Raw genomic sequence first — 21904 nt, 5'->3', positions numbered from 1 at the left:
GTACATTTTGGAGCAGGCTGCCCCTAGCCCCCACAATATCTGGCCAGATCCCGTATCCTCCACTAACCCACAGCTGATGTATGATCGCCCTGGACGATCTTCAGCAAGAAACCTATTAGTCATTGTTGTCACAATCCCCCTTAACCCTCATATTTCATCTTATTTATTTTCTACCCACTGACGCCCTGCCTTTGCTCCTTAGCTATACCGCCAGGCTGTATTCAGAATTGAGTCCAATTTCCCCCTCTGCACTACAAAATTCCACTTGTGGAGATAGCCCCGCTGCCTGAAAAAAGTATCCGTAACTGTGCTTTAACAAACGTCATTGATTTTTTTCTTAAACAATTACACACTTTGAGATAGCTCTGGGAGTCTCCCCGGGAAAACGTGAAGCTGCAACACCGACGACTTAACGACCCAAAGCGATTCTCGGTGGCACCCACGCTTCTCCCCAAGTCCCGGACACTCAGCCTCCCGCTGAGCACCCCCTGCTCTGGGCCACGTCCCGCCTCTCCCGCCGGCTCTCCGCCAACAGCGCAGACCCCGCCTGTCCTGCTCGGCCCACTAACTAGCGCCAAGCGCGGCCGCCGAGGTCCCGCGACACCCGTGCCTCCAGCCCGGCGTGTCCAGTCAACCGGGGCTGTGCACAAACCTGTCACCCTAGCGCGGACATACTGGCGCGTACAGTGTAAGAGGCCTCGGGGCTCTAAGTCTCACCTGGAACTGCCCGAAACAGTCACTGCAGGCAGCCGGCTCCTCGGACACCAAACACCCCCAAACTCACCTGCACACGCAGCCCGCGTCCTGTGGGACGTAAGGAGCAGGACCGGAAAGGCGGGAGGGAGGGGGACGCGACCACACCACAACCCGGCCCCGCCCCACCCTCGCCACGTCCAACACCGACCCCGCCCCTCCGGGGACGCACCCTCCCTGTTCACCCTACCTAGGCCCCGAACCACGCGGCCAGGTCCTGCACCGAACCCGCCCCACCGCTTACGTCTCCTTCTGGTCTTTGCTCGTCCTCCCTACACGGGCCCCACCCCTCCGCTTCTGCCCCTTTCGGTCTCAGTTCAACCTCACTAGGCCCCGCCTCAGGCTGGCCACGTCCGGCACTGGCCCCACCCCCACCCCACTCACCCTCCCTAGGCCCCGCCCCACGCCGGTCACGTCCTACACAGTCCTCGTGACGTCCCGTCCACTCCGCTCACCCTCCCTAAGCTCCTCCCCACGCTAGCCACGTCCTACACGGGCCCTGCCCCTCCACTGTTGTGTGGTCCCCGCTCTCCGCTCACCCTCTCTCAGTGCGGCCCCACGCTGGCCCGCCCCTCCGCAGACGTCCGGTCCCCTCTCTTCCTCCCCAGGCCACGCCCTTCGCGTAATTTCTTTCTAACCCGGAAGCGGATTTCCGGAAGAGCAGGTATCGCTCGGTAAGTGAATTGTGGTGTTTGAGGTTTACCTCAGCCCCTTCCCGGCCCCATTCTCTATAGCCGGGGCCCAAGGATTCCTGCCACTTACTGGTCCCCGCCTCAGGCCCCGTAGCCGCCCGTCAGTCCCGGGGGGAGTTCAGCGTTGCCCTGAGACGCTCAGGACGTCGATCCCTCCGCTCCTCGGTCCTCTGGGCCGTGTCCGTTTCCGGTTGAAGTCGTTCGGAGGCCTCCCACAGAACCCAGTCCTCTTCTGAAACCCTCGCCATCCTCGTCCTCCCGCGGCCGGAAGCACGGTCACCGCCTCAGCGAGGCTCGTGGGCCCCGTCCTGACGGCAGAGACCGATCCCGTGCTAGGAACCCCCGTGTACTTAACGTCCCAATCCTGCTCCCGCTGGCTGTGTCTGACGCTGTGTTTGCCCCGTCCACATCCCACTGGAAAAGGGAGCTCTTCCTGGGCAGAGATCAACTGTGATCCCATCCCTTTGAATGTCCAGTTGTGTCCGCAGGATGAGGATGCAAGAGGCACAATATAGAGATGGAGGGAGTAAGGGAGAGTCAAGTGGAGGATGGGAGGTGGGTGGTTACAATGGACTTTCACAGGAACAGTGACAGTGAGAAAGAAAGTGACCTGGGGAGAAGATAGTTCAGTATGTGAAAAGAGACGAAAAGATCAGTACGGAAATAGGGACAGAGTATGTAATCAGACTTTGACCAACAGTAGCATTGGGCGATAGGAGGTTGGATTGCAGTCTCATTAATTTTTTTTTAATTTCTAAATTGCTTTCCCTATTAAATTATTTGTCACATTCAAACTATGAGGCCACAGTGCTTTTCCTGTCCGCTATATACTGCAAGTGTTTTGCTGATTAGTAAATAATTTTACAATATTTCTGTGTGCAGTTGTTGGAGATACTGATGATTTTTGTCTTGACATTCAAAACAAAGTTTAAACAGGTATTCTAATATTCAACATCTTCCTTTTTCTCGATAGTTTAATTATATGGTCTGAGAGCTAAGGTTTCCAACTAAGTTTATGATTTCTTTGAATTCCCTTTGCCCTTTTTTGTTGTTATTCTTTCACCAAATATCGTGGGATTGGCTGCATAGTCCTGGAACCTTTGTTCTAACTTGTCTCATCATGATTAAATACATTGCTCAAAGGTACTTCCATACCTGCCTGACCTTGTACGTTTCCGCATGCCAATAATTAGGTCTTAATATTCCATTTTTGATGTATAAATGTGATGTTCTGGTAAAAAGAGAAGTTAAAAGCTTTTAATCAGTATGAGTAAAACCATGAAATAGAGAAGCTGCTCTTGCTCAGGAGAAATACGGGCAGGAATTTTCAGGAGCAGGGGTGAGAAGGGCAAGCCTTACCACTATCAAATGCAATCCAACTCATGTATAAGGCCAGTAATGGTTACCTCCACTGGCCTCCTTTTCACATCTCTGCCTGGCCCAAAACACACACAGCACAGGGAAGCTGGGGAGGGAAAGCCCAAGAATTTTATAAATAATCGCTGAACAAAGGTATCTCTCTAGTGAGGAGGTGAGACTTGGCTCTGTGATGGAAAGGCAAAGCACTTGGGATGTTAATGGATGGAAGGGAGCCTGGGAAGCTCAGAGACTGGAGAAAAGGAAAAGCCTGCACATCCTTCCTTGGTGGTCCTGTGTTCAGCATACGCTACAAGAGTGCAAGGAGTGTGACTTGAATGGGACACAAAGACTCACATTCCCACGGCTACCACGTGGCGTGTGGGCTTCACCAGGATTCAGGGTATTGTGAAGCACACGGTAACATGTGTTCCTCTCCATTTACAAGTTTATTGTCCCTGTTCCCTGGTGGCTTAGTGGAGGGTAGAGGGCCATCTGTTCCACGCGCTGATTTTCCTCCCCACTTGAGTGCTCGTAGCCCAGGAATGGGACAAGCTATTCAAAGACCTGATTGGCACATTTTCCAAACTGGAAAAGTTCTTTTATCTGATGATTACCCTCTCCTTCCTGAAATGCTGTTCTTAGGACATTCTGATCTCTGACACTCAGGTATCCTGCCTGACACATTTCCTCACTCACCCACGACTTTCCCTCAGAATTCTCCCCACTCCAGACCAGTTCCATCTCTCTGTGAGCCAGCGACATAGAACTTGTGAAGTGGCTCTGTTTAGGGGGTCTTTGTGACAAGCGCTTCATGCCCAGACATCAAGTAGGGAAAGGACTGGACACCGTGGTATCAGTGAGGTTTGCCCATACAGACTGTGCACCAAATCTGGATGTACTGTTAGCTCTTTACACACCAGGATTAAAGAAAGTGCACACATTAGTAGTGAATCTCAGGAGTGCCTGAAAAATCCTGGAAAAGAATACCAATAAGGGGAAATTTGTGGCACCCAATTGTGTAATGTATTTGAAGTTTAACAAAGTGAATGTGTGCATTTGAGCTAAAACTATTAATTTGCAATAGAAAGCAGAGATTACAAACCAATAGCCATGACAAAATACGGCGGCACTTCACACGTGATGAGTGCTTTATTCACTAATTGTTATTTAAAATCAACCTAAGTGTCTGACATAAAGAGGGTTTTAAATTGTTAACAGCACATCGATCCCAGTGAGATTTAGTCTTCAAGGATCTGTAAAGAATCAACGTCTCTGCAGTTGGCTGAGGGTTTCTACACTCTGGGTAAGTAGGAGTTTGCTGGGCCAAGAAGTAGCACCTTTCACGTTGTGATAGATTCTGGCCCAGTGACCCCCCCCCCCCCCCAAACTGCAAGGAAATCTTTATCACTGACCAACTCTTGAGGCATCCCCCCCTGCAAAACCCAGGAATTAATTACATATACACATTATGTGCATACATACATACAGATTTGGATGAAATGACAACCCTTTGTTTTTATTTTCGTTTCACTAGGCATATGTATAATTTTTTTTTCGTTTTTGTAGACGTATGTATAATTAATTGTTTTTCCAATTCTTTCTTTATTTTGAGAGAGAGAAAGAGCACAAGCAGGGGAGGGGCAGAAAGAGAGGAGAGAGAGAGAGAGAGAGAGAGAGAGAGAGAGAGAGAGTCCTAAGCAGGTTCCATGCTGTCAGCACAGCCTGATGTGGGGCTCACTCTCACAAACGATGAAATCATGACCTGAGCTGAAATCAGGAGTTAGATGCTTCGACTGAGCCACCTAGGCACCCCTCTAATTCATTTTTGATGTGCATTTACATACTATTTTTTATTTTGTGGTTTAACGATATACACACAGGCACTTACGCACTTTGGTATTATGTTTTTGTGGTGAACCAAAATCCTTTCTTCATGCTTTTTATTTTTCCTGTGGAAGGCATCACCTATTGCACATTTAAAAGTGTTATGTCCCATTCAGTTGTAATATAGCATTGAATATTGTTTATTTTAAGTACTTCATTTCAATTGTGTTAAAGTTTCAGATAATGTAGCAATGCCTGGATGGCTCAGTTGGTTAAGCGTCTGACTTTGGTTCAGGTCACGATCTTGCAGCTGGTGAGTTTGAGCCCCACTCTGTGCTGACAGCTCAGAGACTGGAACCTGCTTCAGATTCTGTGTGTCTTTCTCTCTTTGCCCCTCCCCTGTTTATGTTCTGTGTTTCTCTCAAAAATAAACATTAAAGTTTCAGATAATGTATTTTCAGATAGAATTTGACCTACTTTCATGTTTTTTCTGTTCCAAATTGTTTTGGCTATAGCCCCACCCAAAATCAAAATTGACACAAAATTGCCTTTTAAGATAATTCTCAGTTTGTATGTGAATACATAAAATTTAAATTTAAAGTTAAAAATTTTTAAAAATTTAAAACTTTTACATTTCGATTGCACCGAATTTCTGTAGTCACTGAGGTTTTTATGTCATGATGTCCTCTAGGTTAAGAATTGGTTTGGCAGCTTTACTCCTGTCATATTATGTCCTCAAAAAGTTTTAAAGACATTTTTATGTGGGTCTACAAAATTATTTCAAATGGAAGCCATAATATTTTGCTGTTGTAAGTAGACTTTGTGTGTGTGTGTGTGTGTGTGTGTGTGTGTGTTTGCTTAGTTTTTAAATTATATTAACTAAGCAGTATTGATTTCAGTATATTAAGAATAGCTTTGTCTACTTTTTAAAATATTTGTATTAAGTATGATCATTAAAAAGGCTTCTGGTTTTTGGAATTTGAAATCCTGTCTTCAAAGAACAGCTCCTGTTCCGGTGCTTTGGCTCTTCTCTTTCTCTTTTACTTGCCCTGAATCCAGCGTCCTGTGCGGTGGTGAATGGCTGCAGCCCTCACCAGCCCTCCTTTTCAGCCTTCACTTTAGTGAGACTGCTTCTTTCTCTGCTGCTGAACGTGTTTGCTGAGCTTTTCTTGATTAGCAAGAGTTATTCCCCCCATTTGACATGATTTTTAAAGATTTGAAATTATTTTGAAAGGTCATATGTTTTTCTAAGGGTCTATTGATGTGATCTAATTATTGGGGCATTTAAAATTATTTAATGAAGGTAATATGTTTTCTAGTATTGAAGCATTCATTATTGCAATAAACTACACTTGACAATGTTGTAGAAGTGCTTTGGGAGAAATCACAAATCCATTGTATGGATGGAATCTGATATATATAGTTTATGTATTAAAATTGGCTGATGGCATTGTTCTTCTTTGTGAATGAATATTCATAACATTTTCTTGGAAATTAACCAATTTCTCCTATATTTACAATAACAATATAATTCCCGTTTTTCTTACATTTAAGTTACTGCTTTTAAATGAATACATGGTCTATTTTATTTGCCAATGTTATTTTTTTCATAAGTCCTTTGTAATTGCTTGATTTCACTGTGCAGACTTTTTATTAATTTCTGTCAAATTTGTTTTCTTCATTTCATTCTTTATTTACTCTTTTTATTCTTCTTTTATAAATATGTGGTTTATTTGTGAACATCTGAAAACGGAAAAGTCTTCTTTCCTTTTTTCTTCTCTTGGTTTATAAGTGTTTTTAAACTCACTGAAGGTTTTGGCTTTAACTCTTCTCCAGAGGCTTAAAGTTAAAATGTACAGCAGTTCTTGGTTGCTTTACACTGTGGCCAACCAAATGCAAAGGTTACATCTCTAAGAAAATATCTTCAGGTTATATGGTAACATAGTGTTGCAACTTAATATTTATGTCTTTATTGTATTTTAAATGCATTCAAGGAGGAAAAATTTTTTTTAAGTACATACACAGCCTGACTCATGATTAGCACAAAGTCTGACTCATAATTAGCGATCGATAATAACTGACAAACTTAAAAATGTATTATTTTTATACTTCCTTTTCTTTTGTTCTCATATGCTTTCACTGTCAACACCCTATGCCAGACAAATACCTAAGTATGAAAATTAATCAAACTCTTCCTAATTGCTTTACTGCATTCTTCAGCAAAGACTAACTTGCAAACAAATATCTGTTCCCATTTCTTGCTTGCAATTCTCCAGTGGCTTCCCATTAGCTTTAAAAATTGAAAGAAAGACGAGTCCAATTACAATGACCTTTGGGCCCTGAAGTCCACCTGCCTGCCACCATCTCAGGTTTATCCCATTGCTCAGCTGCCTGCCAGTATGTTCTCCTTCCCTGGGCACCCTGGGCACTGCAGTGTGTCTGCAGTGTTACGCTTGCTCCCTCATGAGGGTGGGGAGGGTGCAGGTACAGGGGTGAGCTTATTTGTATCTCTGCTGAACTTTCTAATGCTTTCCCAAGTAAAATTTTAAGGTATCAGATAATTGATATGTGCATTTTAAGAGTGTTTCCCCACTTCCGCAAATGAAATGTTTTAGTATATGTATATAGAATATCCTTGTCATTATTTCTTTAAAAATCTCTAGTTCTAAACTAGACAACCCCTCAAGAACAGATGATCTCTCTGCTTTATTCATCCATGTAATTTCATTGTTTGGTATAGTCTTTGACTTGAAACGTAATTTATTTAAAAATTTTTTAATGTTTAGTTATTTTGAAAGAGAGACAGCATGAGTGGGGGAGGGGCAGAGAGAGAGGGAGACAAAGAATCTGAGGCAGGCTCCAGGCTCTGAGATGTCAGCACAGAGCTGGACGCAGGGCTCGAACTCACAAACTGTGAGATCATGATCTGAGCGAAAGCTGGATGCTTAACTGACTGAGCCACCCAGGTGCCCCTTGAAACATATATTTATTAATGACAAAAGGAGATCATCACTTTTTTCTCAAAGACTCAGATGTTGCAGTAAATAGGTTGAAAAGACAGAACATATCAAAGAGACATGAAAATCAAAACATTCGTCCACTAATGGTTTTCTACTAAAATATACTAAAGATCTTTTGCTGTCAGAAGATTAAAATGTTTAGAAAACCACAAAGTATTTCTTTTCTTAATTTTTTTAATGTTTATTTATTTTGGGGAGACAGAGTACAAGCAGGGGAGGGGCAGAGAAAGAGGGAGACACAGAATCTGAAGCAGGCTCCAGGCTCCCAGCTGTCAGCACAAAGCCCAATGTGGGGCTTGAACCCACAAAGTGCAGGATGATGACCTGGGCTGGAGTCGGGCACTCAACCGACTGAGCCACCCGGGCGCCCCTACAACAAAATATTTCTTATGGCATCCTACCTGAAAGGAAAGTACATTACATGATTTTTCCTCCAAAATAATATATTCTATTAGGAATGTCTTAATATCTTAAAATTTCTATTCCTTTGCCATCAGTTTAAAATATATACTATTTAGAGATCGTAGAAATTCCATGGTTGTCAGAGGGTGAGGGTGGGGAAGAGGAATGGGAGTGGTTTAATGGGAACAAGGTTTCAGGTTTAGAAGATGGAGAGAGTTGTGGAGATAGATGGTGGTGATGTTACACAACATTATGAATGTATTTAACACCACTGGATCATACACTTGAAAATGATTAGAATGAGGGGCACTTGGACTGGAGCGGAGCTCAGTCAGTGGAACGTGTGACTCTTGATCTCAGGGTTGTAAGTTCAAGCCCCACGTTGGGTGTAAAGATTGTTTAAAAATCTTAAAAAAAACATGATTAGAATGGTAAATGTCGTATGAATTTTACCACAATAAAATAAAATAGAAAAATATCCTACTTACAGTAAAATCAATTCTTACAGTGATTGTTCACTCTGGAAATAAAACATCAACTTATAGAATTCATTTATTTAGTGGGAAAATCTCATTTTTGGAAAGTGGGGGGAGACATCAAAGAGTTCAAAGGCATGGAGAAGATTTGAAATATTTAAGGAACACGGAAGACTTACTAGTTACCAGACAAGAACAGTGTTGCCAGATATATGTGGATGCGACTGTGGGTTGTGACTTCACATATAGAGAAGGGTCAGTATTCTAATGCTGTGCTGCCAGATACGGTCATGGAACAGGCAGGTATTTGGAGTCCCTTTCTGTTGGGGCCTTGATTAGCAGATATAATGAAAAAGACATAAGTGACGTTAGTCTGGGCAAATATCTATCGAAATGGGTGACAGAATTCGACTGGGCAGTGACAGTGAGGAGGGCTGGAATGCTGGCAGTGCCATGGCTCAGTGGTAGAAAACATGGACACAGGGACAAATTTTATGAAAAAACCAAGGAGAGCAAGATAAAAACAGGGCGGCACCTCTGATCGTTAGGGTTAGGGGCACAATTCCAGGGAAAATCTGGGTGGGATGTGTAACCCTTAAAGAATCTGATATTAGGAGGCAGGAAGGGAAAATTCAAATTCTACCTATACCACTTCCTAACATATGCTTGTGTGTATGTATATGCTGGTGTGTGTGTAGTTGTGTCCTATGACTAAAGTTTCCTGGACTGATGATGATGGCATTGATTAATAAATTAACAACAAAACCATAACTAGCAGAATTATTTTGAGAAATAAATGAACAACTGTATGTAAATTTCCAAGCACAGAGTCACATAAACTAAAACTATTGTTATCTTGTCTTGATGTGAGATACAAATGGGTGAGTTGAACCCACTTATGTTTACGACTTATTATTATCATTTCTCCATGAAATATACTTACTTACTATGGATGTTTTAGGGGGAGGATTTACAATTTATAAATGTTTTCAGAGATATACACATACAGAAAATCAAACCATGAAATTCAGGAAAGTTGTATCTAATGCAGATTTCAGTGAACAATTTTCTAAAACTTTAGTTGGAGTAAATAAATGCCCTCCTAAAATCCTTTCATTGTATAATTTCTGGGAGTACTACCCTGTAAAGATTGTTAGACATGACAATAATGCCATAACCCACATGTTCCTACAGTTTTCTGATGCAGGGGATTTTAAGGGTTAAATATGTGGCATGGGTGTCATTGATCCTCAAAATGAAGTAAGTCACTGAATTGATTAACCTTACCATAAAATGCATTCTTAATTCTGTTGTTTCATAACCAAACCCATTCAGAACAAATCGAAAGGTAAATGTTGAGGGAGTGATATTGCTGGAGACCATGATTGATACGGAATTCAGAGGGCTGAGGGCAGGGAAGAATAGGAATGGAGTGAGATACCAGAGGGCCGAGGAGCCAAGGAAAGTGCTAGTCAGTACACAAACTAATCCCTCAGCCTGAGAACTTTCACAAGGGTTCCACATATGCCAGAAATCCTATTTTGGAATCAGGAGGAAGTGGGTTTTCACATTCTTCCTAAATTGAGGGTACTTCTATCTTTTCTCCAAGCAACAAGAGTCAGAGCCTTAACTTTTTCCCTGGTAGTGGAGAGCCATCCCCCTGCAACCCTATTTCCTTTGGAGTACAGTGCATGTTTCTGTCGTTTGTGCTGGGGATCACTTCCAGGTAAAGAGCTGGGGCTTCATAACAAGTGGGTATGGAAAATGTGGGCAACTGGAGTTTCATGGCTCCTTTCTCCTTCCTCAGCTTTGCCTCCTGTTGCTTGGACTATATGAGTGAAAACCCAGAAGACAGAATGGAATCACAAGTGAGTAGGGAATTATTCTTTCTACTGAAATGTCCATTGCCATCATATGGCTATGTATCTCCTACAAGCATTCATCTTCTAAGTACACTCAAGTTTTTCAAGAATCTGAACTTGAAGTTTTCCAAGAACTATGAAATTAAGGATTCTTCACGTGGTAATTTCCTTCCCAATGTTACACTAAGATATCAGCCTAGTTTAATGCCGGGTATTTACAAGACAGGTATCAGAGATTTTCTTTTTCCATATCCATCCCATGGCCTTCTTAGCACCAAAAATACACTCATTAACCATTTTATTGACTATATTGGGCTTAGGATTGAGGTCAGTGCAGGTGATAAAGATGATTAAGAGCAAAACCTTACAGCCCAATAGTTAGGCAGCTGTTCCCACAGGTGAGCTCCAATGCAGTATTCTATGTGCTTGCTGCAGGGAATGCTAATTAATATTGAGGGAAGATGAATGGTGGTCATGCTGGAGAAGCCAATGAGGAGTCATTCTCTTTTTTTCCCCCAAATTTAAACCTTGTAAAAGTTTTGATAGAATGTATTTGTACTTTTTGAAATTTATGAAAGAGAAAACAAATTCTCATTACTTCTCATGTACCAAATCCTACTTTTCCCCTCTTTGTAATTTCCCTCTGTTCAGATTTGGTAACTGGAAACCATGTATAGGGAGTATGGTTTTCTTAGTTTTGGCTGTAATTCAGTAAAAGGAGCATAGGAGGTAAAATAAAATTTAAGGACCTCTGGAAACTTTTGATGAATTGAAGAGACAAGAACAATACTGGCTTTAAGTATGCTTGAACTGAGACACAAGATAAAGAAACAAAAAACAGTGTTAACTGCTATTGGGAGGACTCAGGCCATAGGAAGGGTCAGGAAGTACTGTCTTTCATTACACAAGTCTCAGAGCCTCTGGCTTGTGCTCATGAACCATTTAGCTTTATACTTTGTAATGAACAGTGTAGTTATGTGAAAATTAAAGGATGTGCCTGCTGATCTCCCATCTTGTATGAATTCTTTTCAGTTTTGCAGAATTATGGACAGTGCTTCAATATCATCTGACATTTATTGAATAATAAAACTAGAAGTTGTGTTTAGTGAAATATTTGCTAGGGGTGCCTGGGTGGCTCAGTCACTTGAGCATCCAACTCTTGATTTCAGCTCAGGTCATGATCTTACAGACCTGAGTTTAGGCTCCACACTTTGGACTCTCTCTCTCTCTTTCTCTCTTTCTCTCTGCCTCTCCCACACTCACTCACGTGTGTATGTGTGCGTGCACATTCTCTCTCAAAAGCATTTGAAAATTTCTAAAAATTAAAAAAAATGTTTGTTCATTAGCAGTTTGCTATGTCATTGGATCTTTAAGAACTCATAAAAGGTCACTACACCATTTCATGGATGATGAAACTGAAGTCATAAAGAGGAATAATCTAATCATAGTACTTAAAAAGTGGCAGGTTGTATATAATGAGTCCATAGATTTTTTGAAATTGGTGGAGAATAGAGTTTTAAGTTTTCAGGAGAAACTTTTATACTCATGATGTGAAGGCCTTTTTTTTTTTTTAAATAAAGTTTATTTTGAGACAAAGAGAGGCAGCACAAGTGGGGTAGGGGAAGAGAGAGAGGGAGAGATTGAGAATCCCAAGCAGGCTTCACACTGTCAGTGCAGAGCCTGATGCAGGGCTCAAACTCACAAAACTGTGAGGTCATAACCAAGAGTCAGACACTTAACCAACTGAGCCACCTGGGTAACCCGAACTGGAACTCTTAATTACAAGTTTATTGGGAAATTCTTGGGTTATATTATGCCACATCTCACTTGATATCTCTTTATAATGAAAGTTATGTATTTAGAATGCCTGTGGGTCTATCTGAAAGTCAGATGTCCAGGTGTGCACTGCAAACAATGACCGAACCCAGCATCCTATTTGAATGTTCTGTACCTGCAGCCCCCACTTCCTTAGTGCTGTTACATATACCACGCTCCCCTGAATATTGGCAGAAATGGCCCTGTCTGAAAACAATGTCCATAATGCTCTAGGAATCAGTGACCTTTGAGGATGTAGCTGTAGACTTTACCCAGGAAGAGTGGACCCTACTGGACTGGTCCCAGAGAAAACTCTTCAGAGATGTGATGCTGGAGAACATAAGTCACCTAGTCTCAGTTGGTGAGTCTCTTACTATTTATCATGTATGTATACGTTTATCCATTCACTCATTCATTCAACAGCCATGTAGAAGAGCTTCCTCATTTCTCACCGCAGATTCTGTCTTGATTCTTTCTTAACTCTCACAACTACCTTACAGCAGACTTCTTCACGTTTTACTTTAATTTGTCATCCCACTAGAATGTAATCTTCCTCACACAATTTCATGCCATTCTTGCTACTTAATCTCCAGAACACTCAAACAGTGGTGACAACTCATTATTTTTGAATTGATAACTAAATGTATTGACTTTTTAAAAAAGAATTTTTTTCCTGTGGGGGCTGTGGTTAGATCAGACCACAGTATTAAAAAAAACAAAACAAAAAACTTTTCCACATAGAATCTAGATGTTTCTGGTGGAGTTATTATTTATTGGATTTGTTTGGGATACAGTATTTAAACACTGTGAGACCTTGTATCTTCTTACTGTATTAAAATATCGAAGATTGCACGGTTTGTCTTTGAACTTGGTTGGGTGTCAGTAATAGGTCCTTAATGTCTTTGGGAACAAGTGAAGAGTTAAGCTTTTGTTGGTGAAGGACTATCCATGTTGTTTCCAACATATTCTTCCCTGGGATGACTTTTAGAGGTTACCTTATTCTTTCTCATTAGTTGGCCCTATATTGATGATCATGTACTGTTTGGGGCACAAAACCCAAAATTTGATTATCTTTTTTCTACTAACAGGCAAACAACTCTACAAATTAGATACAATTTTCCACTTGGAACAAGGAGAGCAACTTTCCACAGAAGGGATAGGTTTGCTGCAATGCCAGAGTCTAGGTGAGCTACATGAAGAGCCTAGTCAGTGAGTGAGTAGGCCCTAAGAATCATGAAATGAAATTTAGTGACTTTTTTTTTAAGATAGACAATGTGATGGGGGAAATTTCTTCAGATGTTGACATTATACTTTATAGGTGTCAATTTCTATTCTGTCTTTGGCTTGGGGAGGGTAATAGTTATGTACTTACTGGTGACAATTCACAAAAATGTCCCTGTTTCTTTCTTCTATGAAGATTTTCCCTCTCTTTTCATTCCCAAATTGTCATCTCCATCTTATGTTTTTCATATTTCAGTCCTAAAAATGTCAACTGCTGATGTCCTATAATTGTTTCTTCTTAAAGTATTCCTTAATTTGGCATTTTTCCTTCCCATCTGTTAGTATTTGAAACCTATTCAAATGAGCATTTAGTGTCTTCAGCATTTTAATTCCCTCAGTGTCACTGTGGCAATTTTTTCCCTAATCTTTTCAGGTAGGGAAGATGATCTTAAAAAACAAGAAATAATATTCATGCAACATATCTACAAGAAGGACACGACATTAATCAGTGCAATGGTAAGCTTTAAGGGTGTGGACCTGTTCTTACAAATGATGTGGGTATTGAATAAGTAAGGAATTGGGCATAGTTACGCAACCATAATTGAGATTGGAATCAAGGGCTTTCATAGTAGGAAGTTTTGGTTAGTTTGATTTTTAGAGAAGAAATTAATCTGAGGTCAAAACCATACTTGAGTTCTTGTAAAGAGATAGCTGCATAATCATGACTTATACCTAACAGTTGAAATGTAATAATGATATCTGTGCATTTGGGATGCTACAGAAATCTCTTTGCTTGCTGGAATGTAATACCCTGTGTTTACGTAACTAATATAAAAAGTTTTGTAGGACTGTCACTGAATGATGACTGTAGAATTTTTTTTTTTTAATTTTTTTTTTCAACGTTTTTTATTTATTTTTGGGACAGAGAGAAACAGAGCATGAACGGGGGAGGGGCAGAGAGAGAGGGAGACACAGCATCGGAAACAGGCTCCAGGCTCCGAGCCATCAGCCCAGAGCCTGACGCGGGGCTCGAACTCACGGACCGCGAGATCGTGACCTGGCTGAAGTCGGACGCTTAACCGACTGCGCCACCCAGGCGCCCCGATGACTGTAGAATTTATATGTAGATGAAATGAAGGAAGGAATAAATATGAGCAAATTTTTAACAGTCTCTCATTTCCTTTCAAAAACCAGAAATCTCACACCCAAGAAGATCCTTTTGAATGCAATGATTTGGGAGAAAATTTTACTGAAATATTAACGTGGACTCAATATGTGGTACCTAAAATGGGAAAGAATCCCTATATCGGCAACAAATGTGGACAAGACAGCAGTTATTTGACATCCATTAATATACATAAGCAGAGTCATGCTACAAGTAAACCATATGAATGTCATCAAGGTGGGAATGCCTTTATTCAAAGCTCTGCCCTTAGACAACCCAATAATACTCAAAATGGAGAGAAAACATTTGAATGTCATGAATGTGGGAAAGCTTTTGGAAAAAGTTCTAACCTTAGGCGACATGAGCTGATTCACACTGGAGTGAAACCACATGGATGTCATCTATGTGGGAAGGCCTTCACTCATTGTTCTGACCTTAGAAAACATGAGAGAATTCACACTGGAGAGAAATCATATGGATGTCATCTGTGTGGGAAAGCCTTCAGTAAGAGTTATAACCTTAGGCGACATGAGATGATTCACACTAGAAAAAAACCTCATGAATGTCATCTATGTGGGAAAGCCTTCACTCATTGTTCTGACCTTAACAAACATGAAAGAACTCACTTTGGAGAGAAACCATATGGATGCCATCTATGTGGGAAGACATTCAGTAAAACATCTTACCTTAGACAACATGAGCGAACTCATAATGGACAGAAACCGTATGAATGTCACCTCTGTGGGAAGGCATTCACTCATTGTTCTCACCTTAGAAAACACGAGAGAACTCACACTGGAGAGAAACCATATGAATGTCATCTATGTGGGAAAGCCTTCACTGAATCTTCTGTCCTTAGACGACATGAGAGAACCCACACTGGAGAGAAACCGTATGAATGTCATCTGTGTTGGAAAGCCTTCACTGACTCATCTGTCCTTAAACGACACGAGAGAACTCACACTGGGGAGAAACCATATGAATGTCACCTATGTGGGAAAGCTTTCAATCACTCTTCTGTCCTTAGACGACATGAGAGAACTCACACTGGTGAGAAACCATACGAATGCAATGTATGTGGGAAAGCCTTCAATAGAAGCTATAACTTTAGACTGCATAAGAGAATCCACACTGGAGAAAAACCATATAAATGTTATGTATGTGGGAAAGCCTTCAGTAAATATTTTAACCTTAGACAACACGAGAAAACACATGTAAAGGTAATAAATGCAGAAGATTCACCACCTATAGCTTCAAACTATAAACACACTTGAGGGCCCAAACACCTAAGAAACACTTTGTATTTCTTACGTATGGGAAAGTACGTTTGTATTTCTTACGTATGTACGTATGGGAGAGCCTTTATTCATCCTTATGACTTCACTCAACTGAAGTTAATCCAAAATGGGAGAGAATCCATATATGGGCCATCTGTATGACAAAGCCTTTAGATAATGGACTGACCTGGGAGTCAATATATGACCTGGGAGAATGTAAATGAAGTGAGTGTGGAAGAATTTTCATCCACAGTTCTGTTAAAGTGGAGAAGTCACATGTCAGAGATAAATCTGTCAGTAATCAATGTAGACATACTTTTCATTTATCCTTTAAATAAATTGCACAGGAAAGATTCTAGATCAGTAATCACTTTGTACTCATTCAATTGAGCAACACACTTGCATGCAGAAGAAAACTCAGTGATGTGTATCTGCTAAACCAAGAAATAAGTGGGAAAGAATCATTACTGGGAAGACGAGAATTTTGTTGCCAAAGGGTTTTGTTCAGTGAGAACTAGGACATGAAAGTGGCTGAAGACATTTTGGAGTATCCTATTTCCTGAGTGCCTCATATACTTAAAATAATTTCTGTAGTGACAAAAAACACTGGCAAAGCTGAAAGCAGAAGCAAAGACAATCTGACCTTGCCTATATCCCCATCACAACAGCTACAAATCCACAAATCACCAAGAATGAGACCTGGGAGTCCCAGCACCTCCCACATGCAAATGCAGAAAGCTAGGAAAGTAGTTGGTGCTTCTCTACTGCCAGGATAACAAGAGAAGGTCAAGTCATTAGTACTCATTTGAACATGATTAGTAATCCTGCTTCACAAGTAGCAAAAAAGAGAATGTAGATGCTTATTATTAATTTATAATATTATTATGAGGGAGTATGCAATGCCCTTTTCAATCCCCCACTTTATTTCTGTTCTTTGGTTTGAATATTATATATTATTGTTGTGTCCTCAAACTGACTTTTGTTTTCAGTGTGTAAAGTCTATTACATTAATAGATTAATTAATTAATGTCGGAGGACATACTTTCTGAAACCTAGAACTACTAAATTTCTCCATCTTTTCATGTTTCTTATAACTTTTTAGTGTAATATAAAATTTTCCTAACTCCAGTCTCAAGATACATGTGGATTTGTTCATTTTGTCTTTTTTATTTTTCCATTACCTTTCCTGTTTTGCAGTGGTCTGTTTTATTGTTGTTTTTTTGTTTGATTGATTTCACACGTGGTCTTAAAAAAAGGAAGGGGCTGAAGTTGATATTGTTTTACCTAGAGAAGTTTATTATTCTCTTACATCATTTCTTCCATTCAGGAATTGAAATAGTCATAAAAACGGGGCACCTGGGTGGCTCAGCTGGTTAAGCATGCAACTCAGTTTCAGCTCAGGTCATAATCTCAGTTTGTGAGTTTGAGCCCCACATCGGGCTTTGTGCTGACTGCATGGAGCCTGGTTGGATTCTCTCTCTTCTGCTTCTCCCCTATTCATGCTCGCTCTCTCGCTCTCTCTCAAAATAAACTTAAAAATTACACTCAGGTTAGGTTACAGCTTTGATTTTATTCAAACATCCATGCCTTTCAGGTCATTCTTCTAAACTTATTGAAGACACCTTCTTAAGTACTATAAACTGAGAAGCTAAAATGCTTTCTTTTCCTCTGTATCCCCACCTAAAAAAATCTATGGGGAAAAGGATCCCAGTATTGGACATTCTCTATATTTCAATCAGCCTATGCCAGCCCACATGTTTACATATCGATCTACTTGTTATTCCCTGGTAGTGAACTTCTGCCTATGAGTTTCACTGTGTGTACTAAGCAAATTCACCCAGGTGTGGAAATCAGATGACCTCTTCTCTTCCTGGAATTGTGGTTCTTACAGCCCTCTCTGATTCCACAAATCTCTGAATTTGGAACAATATAACTTTTATTTGAATCTTTAATTTCCTCTTGTGTGTCTTGTCTCTCTACTCACACATCTTACCTGGAAGCAGAAGCCTCAATATTTTGCTTAAACAAAGTGAAACTAGCATTGTGGCATCAGGCCTGTGAAACTTACTGGGGCCGTGGTGAAGGGAAGGCCAGATCCTGACCAGTGAAAAACTAGAATCCAGGATCTGAATGGTTCAGAGCTGGGGAAACCTGTGTGCACTTGTGATGGGGGCTGTGAGTGGGAGGGTTGTTGAGTTTGGACACAACGTTGGGGACTGAGTTATGAAGATATGTGGTGGAAACCCTATAGGTTGGGGGATCAAAGATCCTAAACTCTCCACCAGGGGAAAGGACCAAGGCCACTTTGAGGCAACAATCCCAAGGTGAAAATGTGAGGTGATATGTGTTAGAGGAAGGAGGGGGAGGTACAGAAACACCTGAGAGTAGGCAGATGAGGCATGGACTGCTGACACTGGCCATTTGTTTCTCAAGGCCCAGCACCACCTGACCCAAGTCTCACAGTCCCTGCCCCTTCCTGGGTGAGGAGGGATCTTTGGCCACACCCCTCTTTGACCAACACCACCTGCCCTACAGTTTCCTGCTGAGCTAGAAGCAGATTTCCTGGAGCAAAGGTGCCACTCTAGTGGGGTGGACCAGGTGCTCCTGTCTTTGAGATTCAAATCCTGCATCCATTGGCCCCCTCCCCACCCATTCTCCACATCTGGTTGCAGGGGTCCCTGCAGACATCACAGTCCATGTACCTGTCCATACCATCATCAGAGAGGCCCACATCATCCTGAGAGGCTCAGGATACTGGTCATTCTGCTGCCAGGTATGACTCATTTTGTTTCTGGTTAAGAAGTAATGGGAAGCTATCCCTGTCTGCACTTTCTCCCTTTCGGCTTTTCATGGACTCCTGTCCCAATCAATGTCAGGTCACAATTAAGGGAAGTGGATTATTGCCCTTCACCACCCATCAAACCTGTTGGCACTTAAGACCACCCCCCCAGATGCCATGCCAACCCCAGCCTTAGGACTCTGCAGACCCCAGTCCTCTCCTGAGACCCCTTTTTTGTCTTGGGAGCTGCACCTGGCTGCTTCTTAGGCCCTCCCTTCAATCTACCTTAAAGGAGGTCCCTGAGCCTTGGACAGGGGAGGTCACCAACCTCTCCTGACATCCCATGTCCTGTCCCAAACTTCACCTTCCTTGCTGTGCCTGGCATGGTGTGTTTACATTCCCAGTGTTTCACTGGAAAGTGAACTCTTCCCAGGAGGTGGGCATCTTTTGTACATCCATACAGATGTCTGAGTTGCATGTGAGGGTAAGGAAGAAAGAACACATCAAAGAGGGAAAACAAGTGAGACAGAATAAGTCCGAGAAAGTGAGGTGGAATGAAAGAGAGTAAAATAAAGGTTGGGTGGTGGGGGAGAGTGGGTCCAAAGAACTCATGAAGATATAATGGGAGCAAAATAAGTGATCTGGACGGGGCACCTGGGTGGCTCAGTCAGTTGGGTGTTCGACTTTGGCTCAGGTCATGATCTCGCAGTTCGTGGGTTCAAGCCCCACATAGGGCTCTGTGCTGACAGCAGAGCAACCTGGAGCCTGCTTTGGATTCTGTCTCCCTCTCTCTCTCTTTCCCTCCCCCGCTCGTGCTCTGCCTCTCTCTCTCAAAAATAAATAAACATTAAAAAAAAAAATAAGTGATAGGACAAGAATCAGTGGGATAAATGAAAATAGATAAAAATGGGAAGAACAGAGATAGAAGAGGACAGAATAGAAGCAGGCCTTAAACGACAGCAGCACAGGGAACAAAGGGGGCGGATGCCATAATCATTACATTTTAAAAATTGTTCTAAATTACTTCTCCCTCAAAATTTATTGTGTCACATATGAAAAGCACTCAGTGTTTTTCAGTATAATATACTGGAAATATTCTTCAGTCCTTGTTAAAAGAATTTTGCATCATTTCAATATACAGGGTGTAAGGATATTAGATTTTTTATATAAATCAGTAAAACCTTGTTTAACCAGCTACTCTAATATTCAGCACCATCCTTCCTCTCCTTATGGGATCTTCGGACTTAATAAACAGTAAGCTCAACATTCAACATGATTAATAGATTGCATAAAGTCATTTCTGTAGCAGACTTTTCAGGGTTTCCCGGATCTTTTACTTATAATTTTATGCAAACATAAAAACTTTCCTTCGTACCCTCTTTTTTTTCCTTCCTGTGAAAGGACTCCCTATTTTGTTGTTATGAAATATTACTTTCTGAGAAAACAGACTTCATCAATATGCCAGAATAATTTTCTATTGTCTTCCTCTTAAAGAACACTGATTGGACAATCATCCATGGATGAGAGGGCCTGTGTGGAAATCCAGGAGTCCAGCGGAGAAGCTCCAGCACACTGTTGGAGCAAGAAAAAAGAAGACTGGATGCATTAAAAAGGACAAGAGCCCAAAGTTTCACTTTATCACCCTTCCCCAGGATGGCACATCTCAGTGGCCAAGAGGCCATCCTGGCCCATGTCTTCTCCCATGGGGGAAAGGGACAGCATGTGAGTGACATGCTCCTCTAGCTGTGTGAGATGCTGCCAAAGAAACCCAGTTCTTTCTACAGTACTGGGATGTGCTGCATGACTTGGAACTGGGAAGCACCTGTGAGAAGAGCACATGGAGCTCTTTGAGGACCTCAAAGAGGTGTGGACCCTACTAACTCCATAGCAGACTCTATCAGGAAGCATGTCCATAAGCTGCCAGGGACACTGCACTTCCAGACACCCCAGTTGATATAAGAGTTCCCCCCAGTGCTCAGTACACATCTCCAAACCATGTGGTTAACTACCTTGAGTGCACTCCCAACTGTGTCCAGAGTGAGCACTTGCAGATAACTAGTGAGCAAGCAGACAAGACTGGCCCAACTCTATGGGGTTGTGAGTCAACACAAAACTGAAGCATTTAGCACCATACTAGGGAAAGCAACAGGGAGGCTCTCTGCACGTGACCTGGCTTTGCAGTATCAAGAGAAGGCATACAATCAGGAATTCCACCCCCGCTCCCACAACAGGGGACAAGAAATGCAGTGCAGGACTATACACAGAAAAGGTATGAGAAAGGATATAGCAAATACAAGATGTAAAAGAACATAAAAAATGAAGGAAACATGAAACTCCCAAAGTCACACAATAGTTTTCCAGCAACGACCACAAAGAAATGGAAATGTGCAAGTTTCCCATTAGAAGACTTCAAAACAGTTGTTTGAAGGAATCTCAGTGAGCTACAAGAAAACACAGAACAATTCAACAGAATGAAGAAATCAGTACATGAACAAATTGGGAAGTTAAAGTGATAGAAATTTTAAGAACTAAACAAACGTTGGAGAAGAATACAATAAACGAAATAAAAAATGCAATGGGGTACAGCAATAACAGACTGGATCAAGCAAAAGAAAGAATCTGTGAGTAGAAGAGAGGTCATTTGAAATCACCCAATGAGAGGAGACCAAACAAAAATAATGAAAAAGAGTAAAGAAAGAATATATTAACACAGGGTACCATTAAGACTTTATGTAAGTCCCACAGTAAGAGTTGGAGAAAGTGGCACACAGCTTATTTAAGAAAATAATGACAGGGAATTTCCCAAATCTAGGGAGAGAATAGGACATCCAAGTTCATGAAGCTCATAAATCCCTAAAAAAAAAAAAAAATCTAACCAAAGAAATTTCTAAGACCTCCTATAGTAAGACACCAAACATCAAAGGCAAAGAGAGAATATTGAAGGCAGCAAGAAAAGAAGTTTATCACTGAATGGGGCAGCCCCTGCCCCAGCAAGACTGTGAGAGTTTCTCAGCAGAAACCTTGTAGGCCAGGAGGGGGTAGACTAACATACTCAAAGTACTGAGGGGAAAAAAACCTGCCAAACTTAACATTTCACCTAGCAAAGGTCTCTTTCTAAATGAAGGAGAGAGAAATACATTCCCAGATATACAAAGGCTGAGGCAATGCATCACCCATGAACTTCCCTACAAGAAACGCTGAAGGGAGTTGAAACGGAAAGGACACTAGTAACAAAAAACAAACAAACAAAAAAGCACAT

The 21904-nt window shown here is 41.5% G+C and overlaps 1 protein-coding gene and 1 long non-coding RNA gene across 4 annotated transcripts; both read left to right on the top strand.

The window, feature by feature from the left end:
• Positions 1–1220: 1220 nt before the first annotated feature.
• ZNF596 (zinc finger protein 596) lies at positions 1221–17001 on the top strand. 3 transcript variants are annotated; one of them, XM_040467572.1, is made up of 8 exons: positions 1221–1427; positions 2970–3221; positions 10334–10394; positions 12438–12564; positions 13292–13387; positions 13858–13940; positions 14619–15892; positions 15934–17001. In XM_040467572.1, exons 3-7 carry the CDS (start codon positions 10359–10361, stop codon positions 15861–15863), a joined length of 1587 nt encoding a protein of 528 aa, XP_040323506.1. In that variant the 5' UTR covers positions 1221–1427; positions 2970–3221; positions 10334–10358; the 3' UTR covers positions 15864–15892; positions 15934–17001. The 3 variants fall into 3 exon arrangements, with proteins under 3 accessions (XP_040323506.1, XP_040323505.1, XP_040323507.1); XM_040467571.1 differs by lacking the exon at positions 2970–3221; XM_040467573.1 differs by lacking the exons at positions 2970–3221; positions 10334–10394 and having other exon boundaries at positions 1222–1427.
• Positions 17002–17304: 303 nt separating this feature from the next.
• Positions 17305–21543, top strand: LOC121025142 (uncharacterized). The gene is made up of 2 exons (XR_005787956.1): positions 17305–18639; positions 20140–21543. It is a non-coding gene; the product is annotated as an uncharacterized LOC121025142 (long non-coding RNA).
• Positions 21544–21904: the final 361 nt, after the last annotated feature.

The sequence above is a fragment of the Herpailurus yagouaroundi genome, unplaced genomic scaffold (assembly GCF_014898765.1).
Source record: "Herpailurus yagouaroundi ecotype Mexico unplaced genomic scaffold, PumYag 67505, whole genome shotgun sequence".
In the NCBI taxonomy this organism is placed as follows: domain Eukaryota; kingdom Metazoa; phylum Chordata; class Mammalia; order Carnivora; family Felidae; genus Herpailurus; species Herpailurus yagouaroundi.
Note: the sequence above shows the minus strand (reverse complement) of the source record. Positions and strands in the feature narration are given on the sequence as shown.